The sequence below is a fragment of the Thunnus albacares genome, chromosome 20, assembly GCF_914725855.1.
Source record: "Thunnus albacares chromosome 20, fThuAlb1.1, whole genome shotgun sequence".
Taxonomy (NCBI): Eukaryota; Metazoa; Chordata; class Actinopteri; order Scombriformes; family Scombridae; genus Thunnus; species Thunnus albacares.
Genome location: NC_058125.1, coordinates 23160387 through 23172778, shown reverse-complemented (window position 1 = coordinate 23172778; position 12392 = coordinate 23160387). Strand labels below are relative to the sequence as shown.

Genomic DNA, 12392 nt, shown 5'->3' with positions numbered 1-12392 from the left:
CACCTGTACGTGCTGCACACTGAGAAGCTTGTGAAAAGTACATTTAAATAAAATAGTGGAGACAGATGAGGGGGAAAAAAGTGGTAAAGGAAGAGGAGACAACTGAGAGTTGGAGAGGAAGGGATTGTGAAAGAGAAAACGCTCCAGAAAAAGTAGGGAGAGGCAGGAAAAGAAGCTGTCACGATGTCTGCTTCAGCAGATACTAACGTGTCAGCAAATCATAAAAAGTTAAAAAAAAAAAAAAAAAGCATATCTTGGAAGATCAAAGCAGCACACAGTGAGAGGAGAGGGAGCAGAGGAAGAGGAGGACCAGAGGGGGAAGTATCTTCTAGCACAGCGAATCACAGAGAAAAGCATGACCGAACAGAGGACTGACCATCTGCTAGTGGCAAGGAACAGAAATTAAAGCTTTTATTTAACCAGCTAAAGGAAGCATTGTTGATGCTGCATCTAAACATACATACTCTCATTCTTAAAAAAAAAGAAAAAAAAAAAGCCTCAGTAATTTACAATAAAAGCTGGACGCTGCAGGTTTTACTGTGTTCAGACAGAGCACAAAGCAAATTTTAGAAAGTCAATGCCACCTCGGGCCGAGCGCATTGACACGAAGACTCATCTGTGCGAGCTGAAAATGTTTCAACTCGAGTGAAAAACTTGCACGTATCCCTGAGCTTTATGTTTCTGCTTCATAAACATACTTAGAACAAGAAGGAAAACGAGACAGACTGGTGGAAAATGACAAAGAACTGCAGTTTTCAGAAAGTTCTCACTTCAAACAGAAGCTGAACTGACACACTCCGGCAGACTCGTCAGTGCGTCTGTTGCTAGCTAGCTTAAAGCTAACGTACCGTTGACTGTTTGGGGTGAAAAAACACAAAATGGTCCAGCGGTCAAACTTGTACAAAATGATGCAAAGTGAAAATTTGCTTCTTGTTCTGTCTGAACACACAGTTGTTACAGTAACAAATATGATTCAAACAGGAGTCAGTGGTGCACATGCTGGAAACTAGTTTCAGCTGTGTATAAATACACATTTAGCATTATAATGAGTATTTACAGCAGCAGAGCTACGTCCAAAATCACTCTCTATTTATTTTAAAGGGCACTATATTTATCCTCCATTATATTTGAGTGTCCCAATTGAATTTATCCACCATGTAGTGCATTCAAAAACGACAGAGTGTCCATGGCATGTACATGACTTTTTGTTAACAATCCCACAATGCAATGCGCTGCATTTTAGATGCCGAAAATATTGTTGCGACTCTACAGCTGTCAGTGATGACATAGAGGTTGGTCTTTAAATGTGATTTATCGACATCAATTAATACAAATAGAACCGCTAGCTAGTTTGGTTGTGGTGCAATGATCTAAAAATAGCATAAAAAGCTGTATGACTGTATGAATACGCAGCAGAACTATGACTGGCACCTCTGAGGATCACTTGACTCAAGTAAACAAGTACACAGCTTGCTGGAAGCAGGTCAACAAGAGCAAAACATTTAGGAAACTAAGTGTCAGCGTGAAGATTCTTGTAGAGTCAAACACAACCTGAAGAAAACCTCTGGAGACAGACAGATTTTACTGCACAGACACACCAGCAAAAGTTACACTGAAGCATCATCCTCAGCACATCAGACTCAAGTGTTCTCCTTTAGGTAAGACATCTCTGTAAACAAGCCCGTGGCTCGCGTGCATCAAACACGCCTGATTAATTCATAACGAGACTGAGAAGCCTGGAAGCCAGTAAAAAGAATTTCTCATCAGCAGACTGCAGAGCGACATGACATGTTGAGATGTGTGGAGGCGAATTTTAGAACAGAGTGCATTTGTTACTCATCTGAACTTTCTCTTACTTCCTGTGCCCTTCTCCTTCTGATCTGTTATCAGGTCTTTTCATGACTGTGGCAACATGTGCCTCTATGTGCATGTTTTCTGCACACTGTGACAGCCATGTGTCATTAAATGTGGATCTGTGATGTAAATCTACTGTGCACGTGCAGTATCATATGAATAAATGAGTGGACAGCCAGGACAGGGTGTATGTATTTGTGCGTCAGAGAGAGTGTGTGTGTGTTATTGACAGGTCGTCAACAAGCTGAATACAGAGTCTAGCATCATTGAGTGCTGGAAGGAGGGTGATATATAACTGCAGAGACACAGCACAGATCATATAACAGGAACACGTCCTGGAATAGATCTCTGACTCAGTCTCAATCTTATGCTGCATCCTTCTTTTATATCTCCTCAAGTCTTGGGCGATAAAGCCTCCATGAAAATGTTGATCACTGTGAAGCACTGAAAATATACATACATATTGTTTGTTTTCTGGCGGCGGTGGCGGTGAGAGACGAGTGTTGGCAGGACTTGTGATTCGTATATGACCTAAAAAAACAGCAGCTTGGCAAAAAAAATAAAATAAATATTCTCAACCCAAGGTCCAACTCGCTTGTTGTTTCCAAAGCTTTTTAACACTCGGCAGATGGAGTTGCTCAGCAACTGAGTTGGACCTTGTACTGAGATTTTTTTTTTTTTTTGTCAAGCTACAGAACTTTGCTTTATAAGTAACACAGACTGCTTTAAGTTTGAGTTACTTTATCATTTTATAAGAGCAGATTTGATTTTTTTTACATTTTCTCTAAATGTCTAATATCTCACTTTGGATCAAAATTCTTGTTTTTTATTGAACTTGATGTTTTTTCCTCCCACATATCCTTCGTCTACGTACATTCATGTAGGCTTTTTCTTTTTCTTTAAAGCCAGTATGCAAACATTTTTTATCTCATTATAGCTTCTTTTAAATTGTTTTGATGCTATATATTCTGGTTGCAGTGTAAACAGGTGCATCTTTTTGATACTACTACTAGGGAAGCTTTCTATACATAGTGCAGTATCTTTAAGCCTGCCAACATAAAGTTGCAACAATATTTAGATAATCTACATCTTCATATAATTTAACTGAGTCAGCTGGGCGCTCATGGCTTCAAGACCAAATATTGTACTAAGTAGAGGACTGGTTTATTAAAGTCACAAGATGATTTTTTTTTACAACTTGGCGCCAGCGGATCAAGCAGAAAACACAAAATCTGAGATATTATCATCTTGTTAATGTGTTAAAGCAAAACTGTTAGCAAACAACTGCCAATTTATACATCCAGCAGACACGGAGCAACATTCATTTAGACTTTTGTCTCTGGTCTCTTGATGAATGCAAGTCCAATATTCGCTCTTCTAATGGCTCTATTTTTGGTCTCCATCAACCCCTGACGGAAACATGCAGCTCTTTAGTTGCTAGGATGCTTGAGTAGTTAGTTTGGAGGGTTTTGTCTTAACTTTTTCACTGAAAATTGATGATTGCTGCTGCTGGAAATGAGGTTGGTGAGAGCGTTCGTGGGCTGGAAAACCAAAACAACGGTCTAAGAGTCTAAAACAAGGGAACAGGAGCTGCAGAGTCGAGTTCTCTGTGGTTCTGTTCACTTTAAACATAGTGATTTGATCTATTGTTAATCTAAAAATATCGATTAACGAAGCACAAGTGGAATATCAAACATCATGCACTGTATATCTAGTGCTCGTTTTCATTCTCTCTTTCTTCGTGCCGCATATAGCACTTCCTCTCACATTTTAATTCCCAGTCTTTCGCTGTACACCTCTCCTCTTCTCTCATCCTTCTCTCTCTCTCACTCTCACACATCTTTTTTTCTACCTTCACACTTTTATCACAGCAGACAGTCTTGAAGGGAAGTGAGCTAGGAGGGCTAGAGAGCCACGGCGAGTCTTTAAAGTCTGCAGAGCTCGTGCACACTTCATACCCTCAAAGCCTTGAAATTTTAAAAAACTTTCCCCAAGAACTAATTTGCATGATGAGTGTGGGTTAGGATGTCTATTTTGGGTCACACTAATATGCAGAGAAAGTATTTCAGTGATCTCAAGGCTCTGCTCCACTCCTGAAATGAAAGAAATAATCTCAAAATCCACTAGAAAGAATAATAAGTATCAAGACTATGAATTAAAGCTGTTTCAGAAAAGTTACTGATGAAATATAAAGTCTAGATCTGAAAACAGAAATATGAGTATAATAATACAAATAATATATATGAAATAAAGCAGATCATGTCACACTGGGACTTTTGCTTTACAATAAATAATCTCGATCCAGCCTTGCAGCTGCATCAAGCAATAATCGCTCCATTAATCTCTATCAGAATATCAAAGGGTGTTGGGTGGAAAAGACTGCAGTTATTACTCTGACCACCGAGTGGCGCTGAGAGCAAAATTCAATTAACATCCATACTGGTCACAATCAGGTGATCAACCAGTGCGAAAACATCTGTCAATACACATATATACCAGTCAACAGACAATAACGAATCACCATAAACCACAAACAAGAAATTACCAGTTGTAGTGGTCAAATAAAGGAGTCTAAGAGGAACAGAATGAAACATAATGCACTATAGAAAATAGTTTAATTCCATGGTTGAGTTAAACCGATGTGGCTTCACTGTATTCACTGGATAAATCTCTCTCTCTTCTCTCTGCAGAAGTCATCAAACCAAAAATCTCCCTCTGATGCTCTGAGATCGCTGGCAGCAGAACCACTTATATAAGCATGTACCCCTATACATTCTTCTGGGATTTATCATGCTTCTTATGATTTTCTGTCATTTCTATACTGTCAGATATTTATGTTAAACATTCCAAAACTTGAGGTGAACGTATGTAAAAACGCTCCTTGGAAGTCTATTTAAAAGCCAGGTTCTTTTTACTGACAACATTTATAGTTATGTGGAAGCCATCTGAAATTAACTTTTATAACTGTTAATTTAAATGGTAACACACACTGTCTGCTTGCCAAAACACCTTGGAGATCTACTAAAGCCCCTCAACAATTCACACTACTTCCTGACAAAAAAAAACCCCTCCATTTTTTGTTAATGTTGCCTGGCAACACTGCTCCACACAGTGCAGAAAAAGAAAGATCTCTGGCTAATATTGATTCATACCAACACCGGGTTCCAGGATGTAACAGCTGGATCACTGTACGTTTCAAAAACCTTCATTTCACGTCTTTTAAAGTCAGGAGTCTGCTGGAGGAGGAGGAACGGGTCAGAGAGCAGCAGAAGGGTGACGGCGGCGGCGGCGGCGCGGGGGGCGTATCGACTCCAAGATGATATGAGGAAAGGAAGCTTCATGAATCAATACACCCTGCAGCACAGTGTAATCTTTACCTCATCTTGACTCAGCCGGCTTTATTCACAGTTTCCTTGTCTTTGTGTGCTTTTTTTTTTTCACATTGAACTTTAGTGAGTAACGGTGTCTGCAGGGTTCGGTGCCCATTGAGTCTGAGGCTGAATATTCTGTCTTTGTGTCGCATGGGAACATCTAGTTGCCAGGAAGCCTTTGAATAGGCTTTCTGACACAGTGCCTCACATTGTAGCCTGTTGCTTCAAGTGTTTTTATCTCCACAGTCCAGCCAGAGACATATAGAGAGTGTTTACCTTCCACTTGTCATCATTCATTTTCACTGCATCATCATCTCACTCCCTCTCTTCCTCCTCCTCCTCCTCCCAGTTCTCTAGTGTCTCTTCTTGGTTCTCCTCATAAATTTGTAAATACCCCTTACCCCCAACCTCTCCCCGCTTTTCTCTCTCTCTTTTTCTCCAACTCCCGTTTTAACACACTAAAGCACCAACTCCACACGCTCCCCATTGGCTAGCAGTGACATCACTGGAGCAAAGTGTCGAGTCAGGCACCTCCGCGCTCTTTCTCTGACAGCTGATGCCCCCTTGTGTCCGCAGAGAGAAACGCAGGTGTTTAAAAAGTACTTATCACCCTTTTTACATGTTCAACATGAAGAAAAAAAACCTCCGTCCCCCTCGTCTAAGTCACCTGATCCCAAACAGGAGCCGCGGATGTTAACAAAGTAAATTGGCTTACGTTTGTCAGGTTGTGCAGACCGTTAGAGTGAATTAGACTGTAAGCCTTCCTGATTATCTCAATCTCAATCTCTTCCTCTGGAGCTAATGGTTACATACTGAATGGTGTAATCGCTCCTCTGGTTTTCTCGGGTTACTACGACCACATCCTGCATCATCAAAATTTGATATATTGCTTGACTTTGTTTTTGCTCGTGTAATTTTATTTGCAGGAAATCTGTGGTTAAGATTCATTATGCTGCGCTGTAATACCCTCCATAAATCCAACTGTAGAAGAGTGACACAACCTCTTTTATGTTAATGTTTTCTGATTTAAGAAGCTTATGTTCTGTTTTATTTGTCACCAGTGTTACAATAATAAATCAGAGTTCAGTAACATTAGCATTAAAGGTATATAAAGCTATGGATTAGAGAGTAAGATGCATGTTAGACGACTAAAGAAGAAGAAACTTTGCAGCTAAAGTCTAAATATGTATTCTAAATGAGTTCCTGCCAAAGTAATACTAAGTCAGATCTGTATTTAATGTTTCCTACCTTGCGGCTGGTGTAGTGGGCGTGTTTGGCCAGTTTGCCGTTGAGTCCTTGGAGGAAAACCTCATCAGTGACTTTGCCCACGTTCATACAGGCTTCATCCAGCACGGAGATGATGCCCTTATGCTGCTGCTCCACCAGGTCCACAATGATCTGATTATTGAAGTAATCAATCTAACAACATAAAGACACAGAGGATTTAAGAGCAAGTATGTGGATCCGAGAATATCAAATCAACTGCTAATCAAAAATCTGTGAAACTAAAAGGTCGAAGCAAATAAAGATATTTTAATACTGTATGTGCATCCTGTTACGTTACAAATTGAATTCAAACACAGTCGGACCAAAAAAAAAACCAATCCTGCATACATGTTTCCAGGGGATGCCCTCTCTCTGATACTCTTCCTGTTCCTGCCTTAACACCAGCTGGATAAACAGCTGCTGCAGCTTTTCATTGCAGTAGTTGATGCAGAACTGTTCAAAGCTACAGAACAACAAACGAAAAAAAAACAGACAGGATGACAAATATTGATATTTAAACAGATGTAATTCTTGCTGTGTGTTACAAAAAACAAAATCAAATGATAGAACAGTTAACATGCACGCAAAAAGTATTATTTTATATCAAGATGCAGATTTGTTGATGCTTTTTTAATTTTCATGGCGTGTTCTGTCTCAAACGAACCTGTTGTTTTGGAAAATCTCAAAACCGTAGATGTCTAGCACCCCGATGACTGTGTTCTTCCCGTGGATTCTGGCATCATAGTTTTTCACCTCAATTATGTCATTGATTCTTCCCACAATCCAGCAGAACAGACGCTCATACATGGCCTGAGGATGACAAAACAGTCGATGTGAGAAGTTTGTGACAGACTGCGAAAACTGTAATTATTGGCTGCGAGCCGGTCAGCAAAATGCTTTGCTCAAGGGCACAGAGAGGAGTCTAGCGAACAGACAATTCACAGTTACAGATGGGTGTCTGAGAGCAAAATGTCAAAATATCAGTGAGTCAGATGTTTGTTCACAGCCCACAGCGCTGGTCATGCCTACATACATTGCTTCCTCTCCAGTCTCCTGCTTCTGTCTGGAGTCATAACATTGTGACTCACGCTTGTGTGAATCAGTGTGATTCCCAGTAAAAAATATCATCAAGTACTTAGCGAAATGTCACAACCCTCTGGGCATCAGCGGGCCAGAAGAGTATAACAGATGACCAACAACATGTAATTTTCTATCTTCCAGCTCTAACCTTGGCTAGAGCGTCCCGTCCATAGCTGGCCTCTTGTACCGTGTGCTGTTTTTCAATGACGTCGCGGCCCGTTGCCACGGTGCGGTACAGCAGGGCCTTCTCCACGTTTTCCTCTTTGGTGGACAGCAGTTCCCTGATCACAGACACCAGCTTCGAGTTCTCTATCAAGGTCACGTCACCGTCCACCCCAAATGTCATGTTCCCCTAGGACAGAGGCCAGAGCGAGAGAGAAGACGGCTTATTCTTTAGCTCACAACAGCTTGGTTAAAGGAATAGTTTGACATTTTGGGAAATTAGCTCATTATCGCCAAAAGTGAGATGAGAACATTGACACCATTCTCATGTCTGTACACTAAATATGAAGCTAGAGCCAGCAGGCAATTAGCTTAGCTTAGCATTGAGACTGGACTCAGGGGGAGAACAGTTAGCCTGGCTCTGGCTAGCTCTGATGTGCAACTCTCCATGAAACTACAATTTGTCTTTTTTACATTTCTGTTTGTGCACAGATTTAAAAAAAAAAAGAAGAGATAAAATGTGTTAATCAGTAAAATTTAGAGGTGCTGGCAGCTGCTTTTTAGCTTTAGACAGAGCCAGATTAGCTGTTTCTCCTCTGCTATCAGGCTTTATGCTAAAATAAACTCAACCTGCTAGCTGAAGCGTCATATTTAGAGTACAAGTATATGAGCGGTATCTATCTTCTCATCTGGACTTTTTCTTTAATGCTTTATTTTATGAATTTTGATAGAATTGTCATCTTAGTTTAGTTTTAAGCAGGATAGCTGAGCATACAAACGTGAAAATTGTTAACAGGCTAGCATACAATTCAACATATATGGAGAATAATGTTTCCAATGAATAATAGGTTAATATTTTCTTGGGTTTAAATGGATGAAATTCCTCTGAAAATCAACAACTGTTAATAAAGTCAATACATCTAACAATTAACTACCAGTTATCAATACACAGTGAAATGTGCCAGTCATATAGCTCCTTCCAAGAGGCTTTAAAAAGGAAATTATTAGGGAATCATGACTAAAAATAAACATTTGCATTTTCAAACCCTTGAACTCAAATTTATCTTGACAGACACACTGGTTCACTTTGCCAATACGTCTAAAAATCTGAACATTAAACCCCTACATACTGGGACGCAGCTGGCACAGGAAATGAGCCGGGATTTGGTATTATCGAGTATTACCAGATGTAGGATGGTGGCCAGGATCTTGTAAACAGTCTGAACCTCGTCCCCTGTGAACCCGATCACTTTCATGGCGTCTGCAACGGCTTTGAAATCAGCGCTATCGTTGATGCTAGACTGGAGAGAGAGGGGAGAAATGTTGGAGACAGATGACATAAAAGTGACTAAAAGTAAACAAAGTTAATTGGATCAATCAGGGCAGTGTTTGAAAATGGTTTTCTCAGTCAGCTTTTCTAAAATTGGACTGTCTGTTGATTTCCTGGAACAAATACACATGTTGACTTTCAGAGTCCTGGTCTTTCCCTTCTTCTTCCAATGAATCCAGACAGAGTATCAAACTCCCACAGTTAATTAAATTACAACCTGGTGCTGAACTGTGATGCCCGGCTATAGAAAATAGAAGTCTGTGGGACACACAATGTACAAACCGCCACCTCAGCTGTTTGGTTGTACTGTGTTCCATGACGTCAGGCTGTTTGTTGCAGTCAAGTGGTTTCGTTCCTACTCATTAATCTCAGGCAAAGACTGCAGCACACAGCAGAGGACTAAATTACAACACCTTTCTAAAAAAAAAAAAAAAGTACAGTAACTCAGAGCTGGTAATCACTGAAATCCTTTTTCTAAACATGTGATTTGTGCAGTCACTTGTAAACAGTGGTGAGGAAACCCACATCTGTTAAGCTGTGTTCTTCACTCTATTCACCCTTCTGAAAACAAACTGTATGTCAGACTGACACTCCTCCAGACTTCTGTTTGAGTTTTCATGCTCTGCCGCTTTCATAAACAACACACAGTACTCTACTGTTTTACTAACCGATCCCTTACAAGTGAAAAGACACTTAAACCAATAGAAATGCTCTTCAAGAAAGACATCATTGTAACATCCTAGAAAAATATAATTTATTGAGCTTTGAGAACTTTTTAAAGACGCTTGTTTTACATATAAGGCTTTGCATGGACTCGCCCCACGTCCTTTAAATGAATTCATTAAACAGAGGACTGACAGTGACAATAGCACCAAGGTCACCACTAGAGGGGACTTTGTAGTGCCTTATAGACGCACCACATTTGGACAAAATGCTCTGTCAGTAAAGAGAACTAAATATTGGAATGGCCTATCACTTGCAGTAAGGCAGTGCTCCATATATCCCACCTTTAAGACTCATCTCAAACGATGGCTCAAGGCAAATCAGAACTTTTAACCGGACATGTGTACAATGTATTTTGTCTTTTTCTATTTCTGTATTGTGTATTTGCATATTAGTATTTGCATATTGTTTGTTGTGTTTCTGTTATTGTTACCTGCCTAGGGACGACGGATGTAAATTAGCATTTTTGCTAACTCCGGCATGTTTACATCTTGTATTTTATACTGATGTTCATTAATGTGCAAATAAACAAATTAACATGTTCTGAACCACAATATTCTCTATAGGAGGAGAATTTTATGCTATATACTACCTTAATCTGGCCTCCAACTTTGATGTAGTTGTAGGCTGTTGGGTCCTTCTGGATGTGAAGAGAACGTAACAGAGAATCCGGAGCTCCTTTGAGCAACTGGAAGACCAAAAAAACACACAAACCTTACTGACAACACTTTATACAGAATCTTTATTGTGTTTTTGCTTCATCACATAGGCTATTACGTAGAAAAGTGTGTCGTGTATGCAGCTTTTCCAATTCTATGACTGTTATTTCTGATATATTTAGTCATACATAATGTGCGTACTGCATCTTGAGTCATTAGCATGCCCACCATGTTTATATTTATTACATCTATGGAAAAGATCTCTACACTCTTTCACACAAAACATCCGATACAAAGAGTGGCCTCATTGTTAATTCACAATACTCCTACATGTAGGAACAAAAGGTCTCTTCACACGCAAATACACACACACACACTTACCTGGTAGTATGAGTGGAAGCTCCTCTCTCCTTCCTGTTGGAAAATTACCCTGGACTGTTGGGAAAAAAGCGACATAAGGGCAGTGTCATTTAACAGCTGGCTTAAAGTGAGGAAAGTTTAGTCACTGCAGCTTTCTGCCATCTGAATGTAAAAATTGCATCTGCAATCCAGGCCAGATGTTCCAAAGACTTTTGGCTTGTGAACCTATAAAACTACCCGGTATTCCACATGAAAAAAAAGGCAAATGACAGAAAAAAGTCTGAAAAATAGACAGAAAATTGGTAGGATAATGTGTTTTTCTTAATTTCTATTTTGCTTATCATCCTGTAACTTCTTGAAAGGTCCCAACTTCCATGCCGTGAACAACTTATCTAAGCAGTGGAGGAACAAAGAGCCATGGCTGACAGTAGAGTACGGGAATTATCAGCACAGTTGGAACACATTTTTAAGCAGATGCTTGGCCGAAACAACCTACTGTATAAAACAATGTATTAAACCATTTCCCTTTATTATGATAAAAAGACAAGATACTGACTGTGATGTAATATTCAGCACCAGTCAAAAGTTTGGACACACTTTCTCATTCAAGGTGTGTCGAAACGTTTGACTGTTACTGTACATCTGGAGAGTTTTTATTACACTAACTCAGGAATAAATCACTCTGTTTAATCTCTGAGACCACATGACACGCCTTTACCTTCTCCAGCAGGTAGTTGTTGATGTGACCGCCGATGGGATCTCCCTTGAAGTCAAAGTTGATGTCCATGTACTTGCCGAAGCGGCTGGAGTTGTCGTTGCGGTTGGTCTTGGCGTTCCCGAAGGCTTCCAAGACGCAGTTGGATTTTAGCAGCATGTTTTTTACCCTGTGGGAAAGCAGGATGGTATTTAAGTTAAAGTGGTCGACAAAGTGCAACCAGCTTAGAAAGAGTGACTCATTCTGTTTAAGTTGCATAACCATGAACTCCCACCTATGAACCCGACCATGTTTGTTTTATTAGCTTCAAATCCCCTCCAATATTTCTACTTTTTCAGCAAGAAAATGAGACGAGAAAGCAAAAAGCTGCATTTTGTTGTGAGATTTACTTTTATGTAAATGTGTGAGTGTATTGATGATGTGCTGTGTTGCTCCTCAGGCTCTGTGGGCCTCCAAACTAGACCCTCCTTCCTCGTGCTATTAGCTGGTGCGTTTGGGGACCTGGAGCCAATCAGCCCATCTAAGGGTACATAAAGAACTTTTTGCTGCCTGCTTATACCCAAGTGTTTGTATAGTTAGAGCTATTTGTCAGGATTTAGTCCGTAGCTCTGACAGTTTAATCTTCAGTTAAACAATTCGCTATCTTGATTTATTGTTTTTTTAAGTCTTAATTCCTATCTTTCAGTCCTTGCCAGGAGAGCTGTCATTTGTGTCTCTTTTCTCCTGTTTTTCTGTGTTGTATTAGTTTTTAGAATTGTAACTTTCAGGGTAGTGAAAGTAGTATTGTGGTTTTGTTTCTATTTCGAGCTGGCTGGTTTGTTATTTTGGCCGGGGCTCTCCCTAAAGTCAAACTCGTGCTTCCATATCTGGCA

At 40.0% G+C, this 12392-nt stretch overlaps 1 protein-coding gene across 1 annotated transcript in view; it reads right to left on the bottom strand.

Annotated features, from left to right (window-relative positions):
- myo1d (myosin 1D) overlaps nt 1–12392 on the bottom strand; it is a 111288-nt gene that overhangs the window by 73071 nt on the left and 25825 nt on the right. Inside the window, exons 4-11 of the mRNA XM_044337466.1 lie at nt 11524–11689; nt 10827–10880; nt 10379–10474; nt 8918–9034; nt 7720–7923; nt 7156–7301; nt 6840–6954; nt 6474–6644 (exon numbers count right to left, since the gene is read on the bottom strand). Coding sequence (XP_044193401.1) covers nt 6474–6644; nt 6840–6954; nt 7156–7301; nt 7720–7923; nt 8918–9034; nt 10379–10474; nt 10827–10880; nt 11524–11689 — 1069 coding nt within the window. The remainder of the gene's footprint in view (nt 1–6473; nt 6645–6839; nt 6955–7155; nt 7302–7719; nt 7924–8917; nt 9035–10378; nt 10475–10826; nt 10881–11523; nt 11690–12392) is intronic.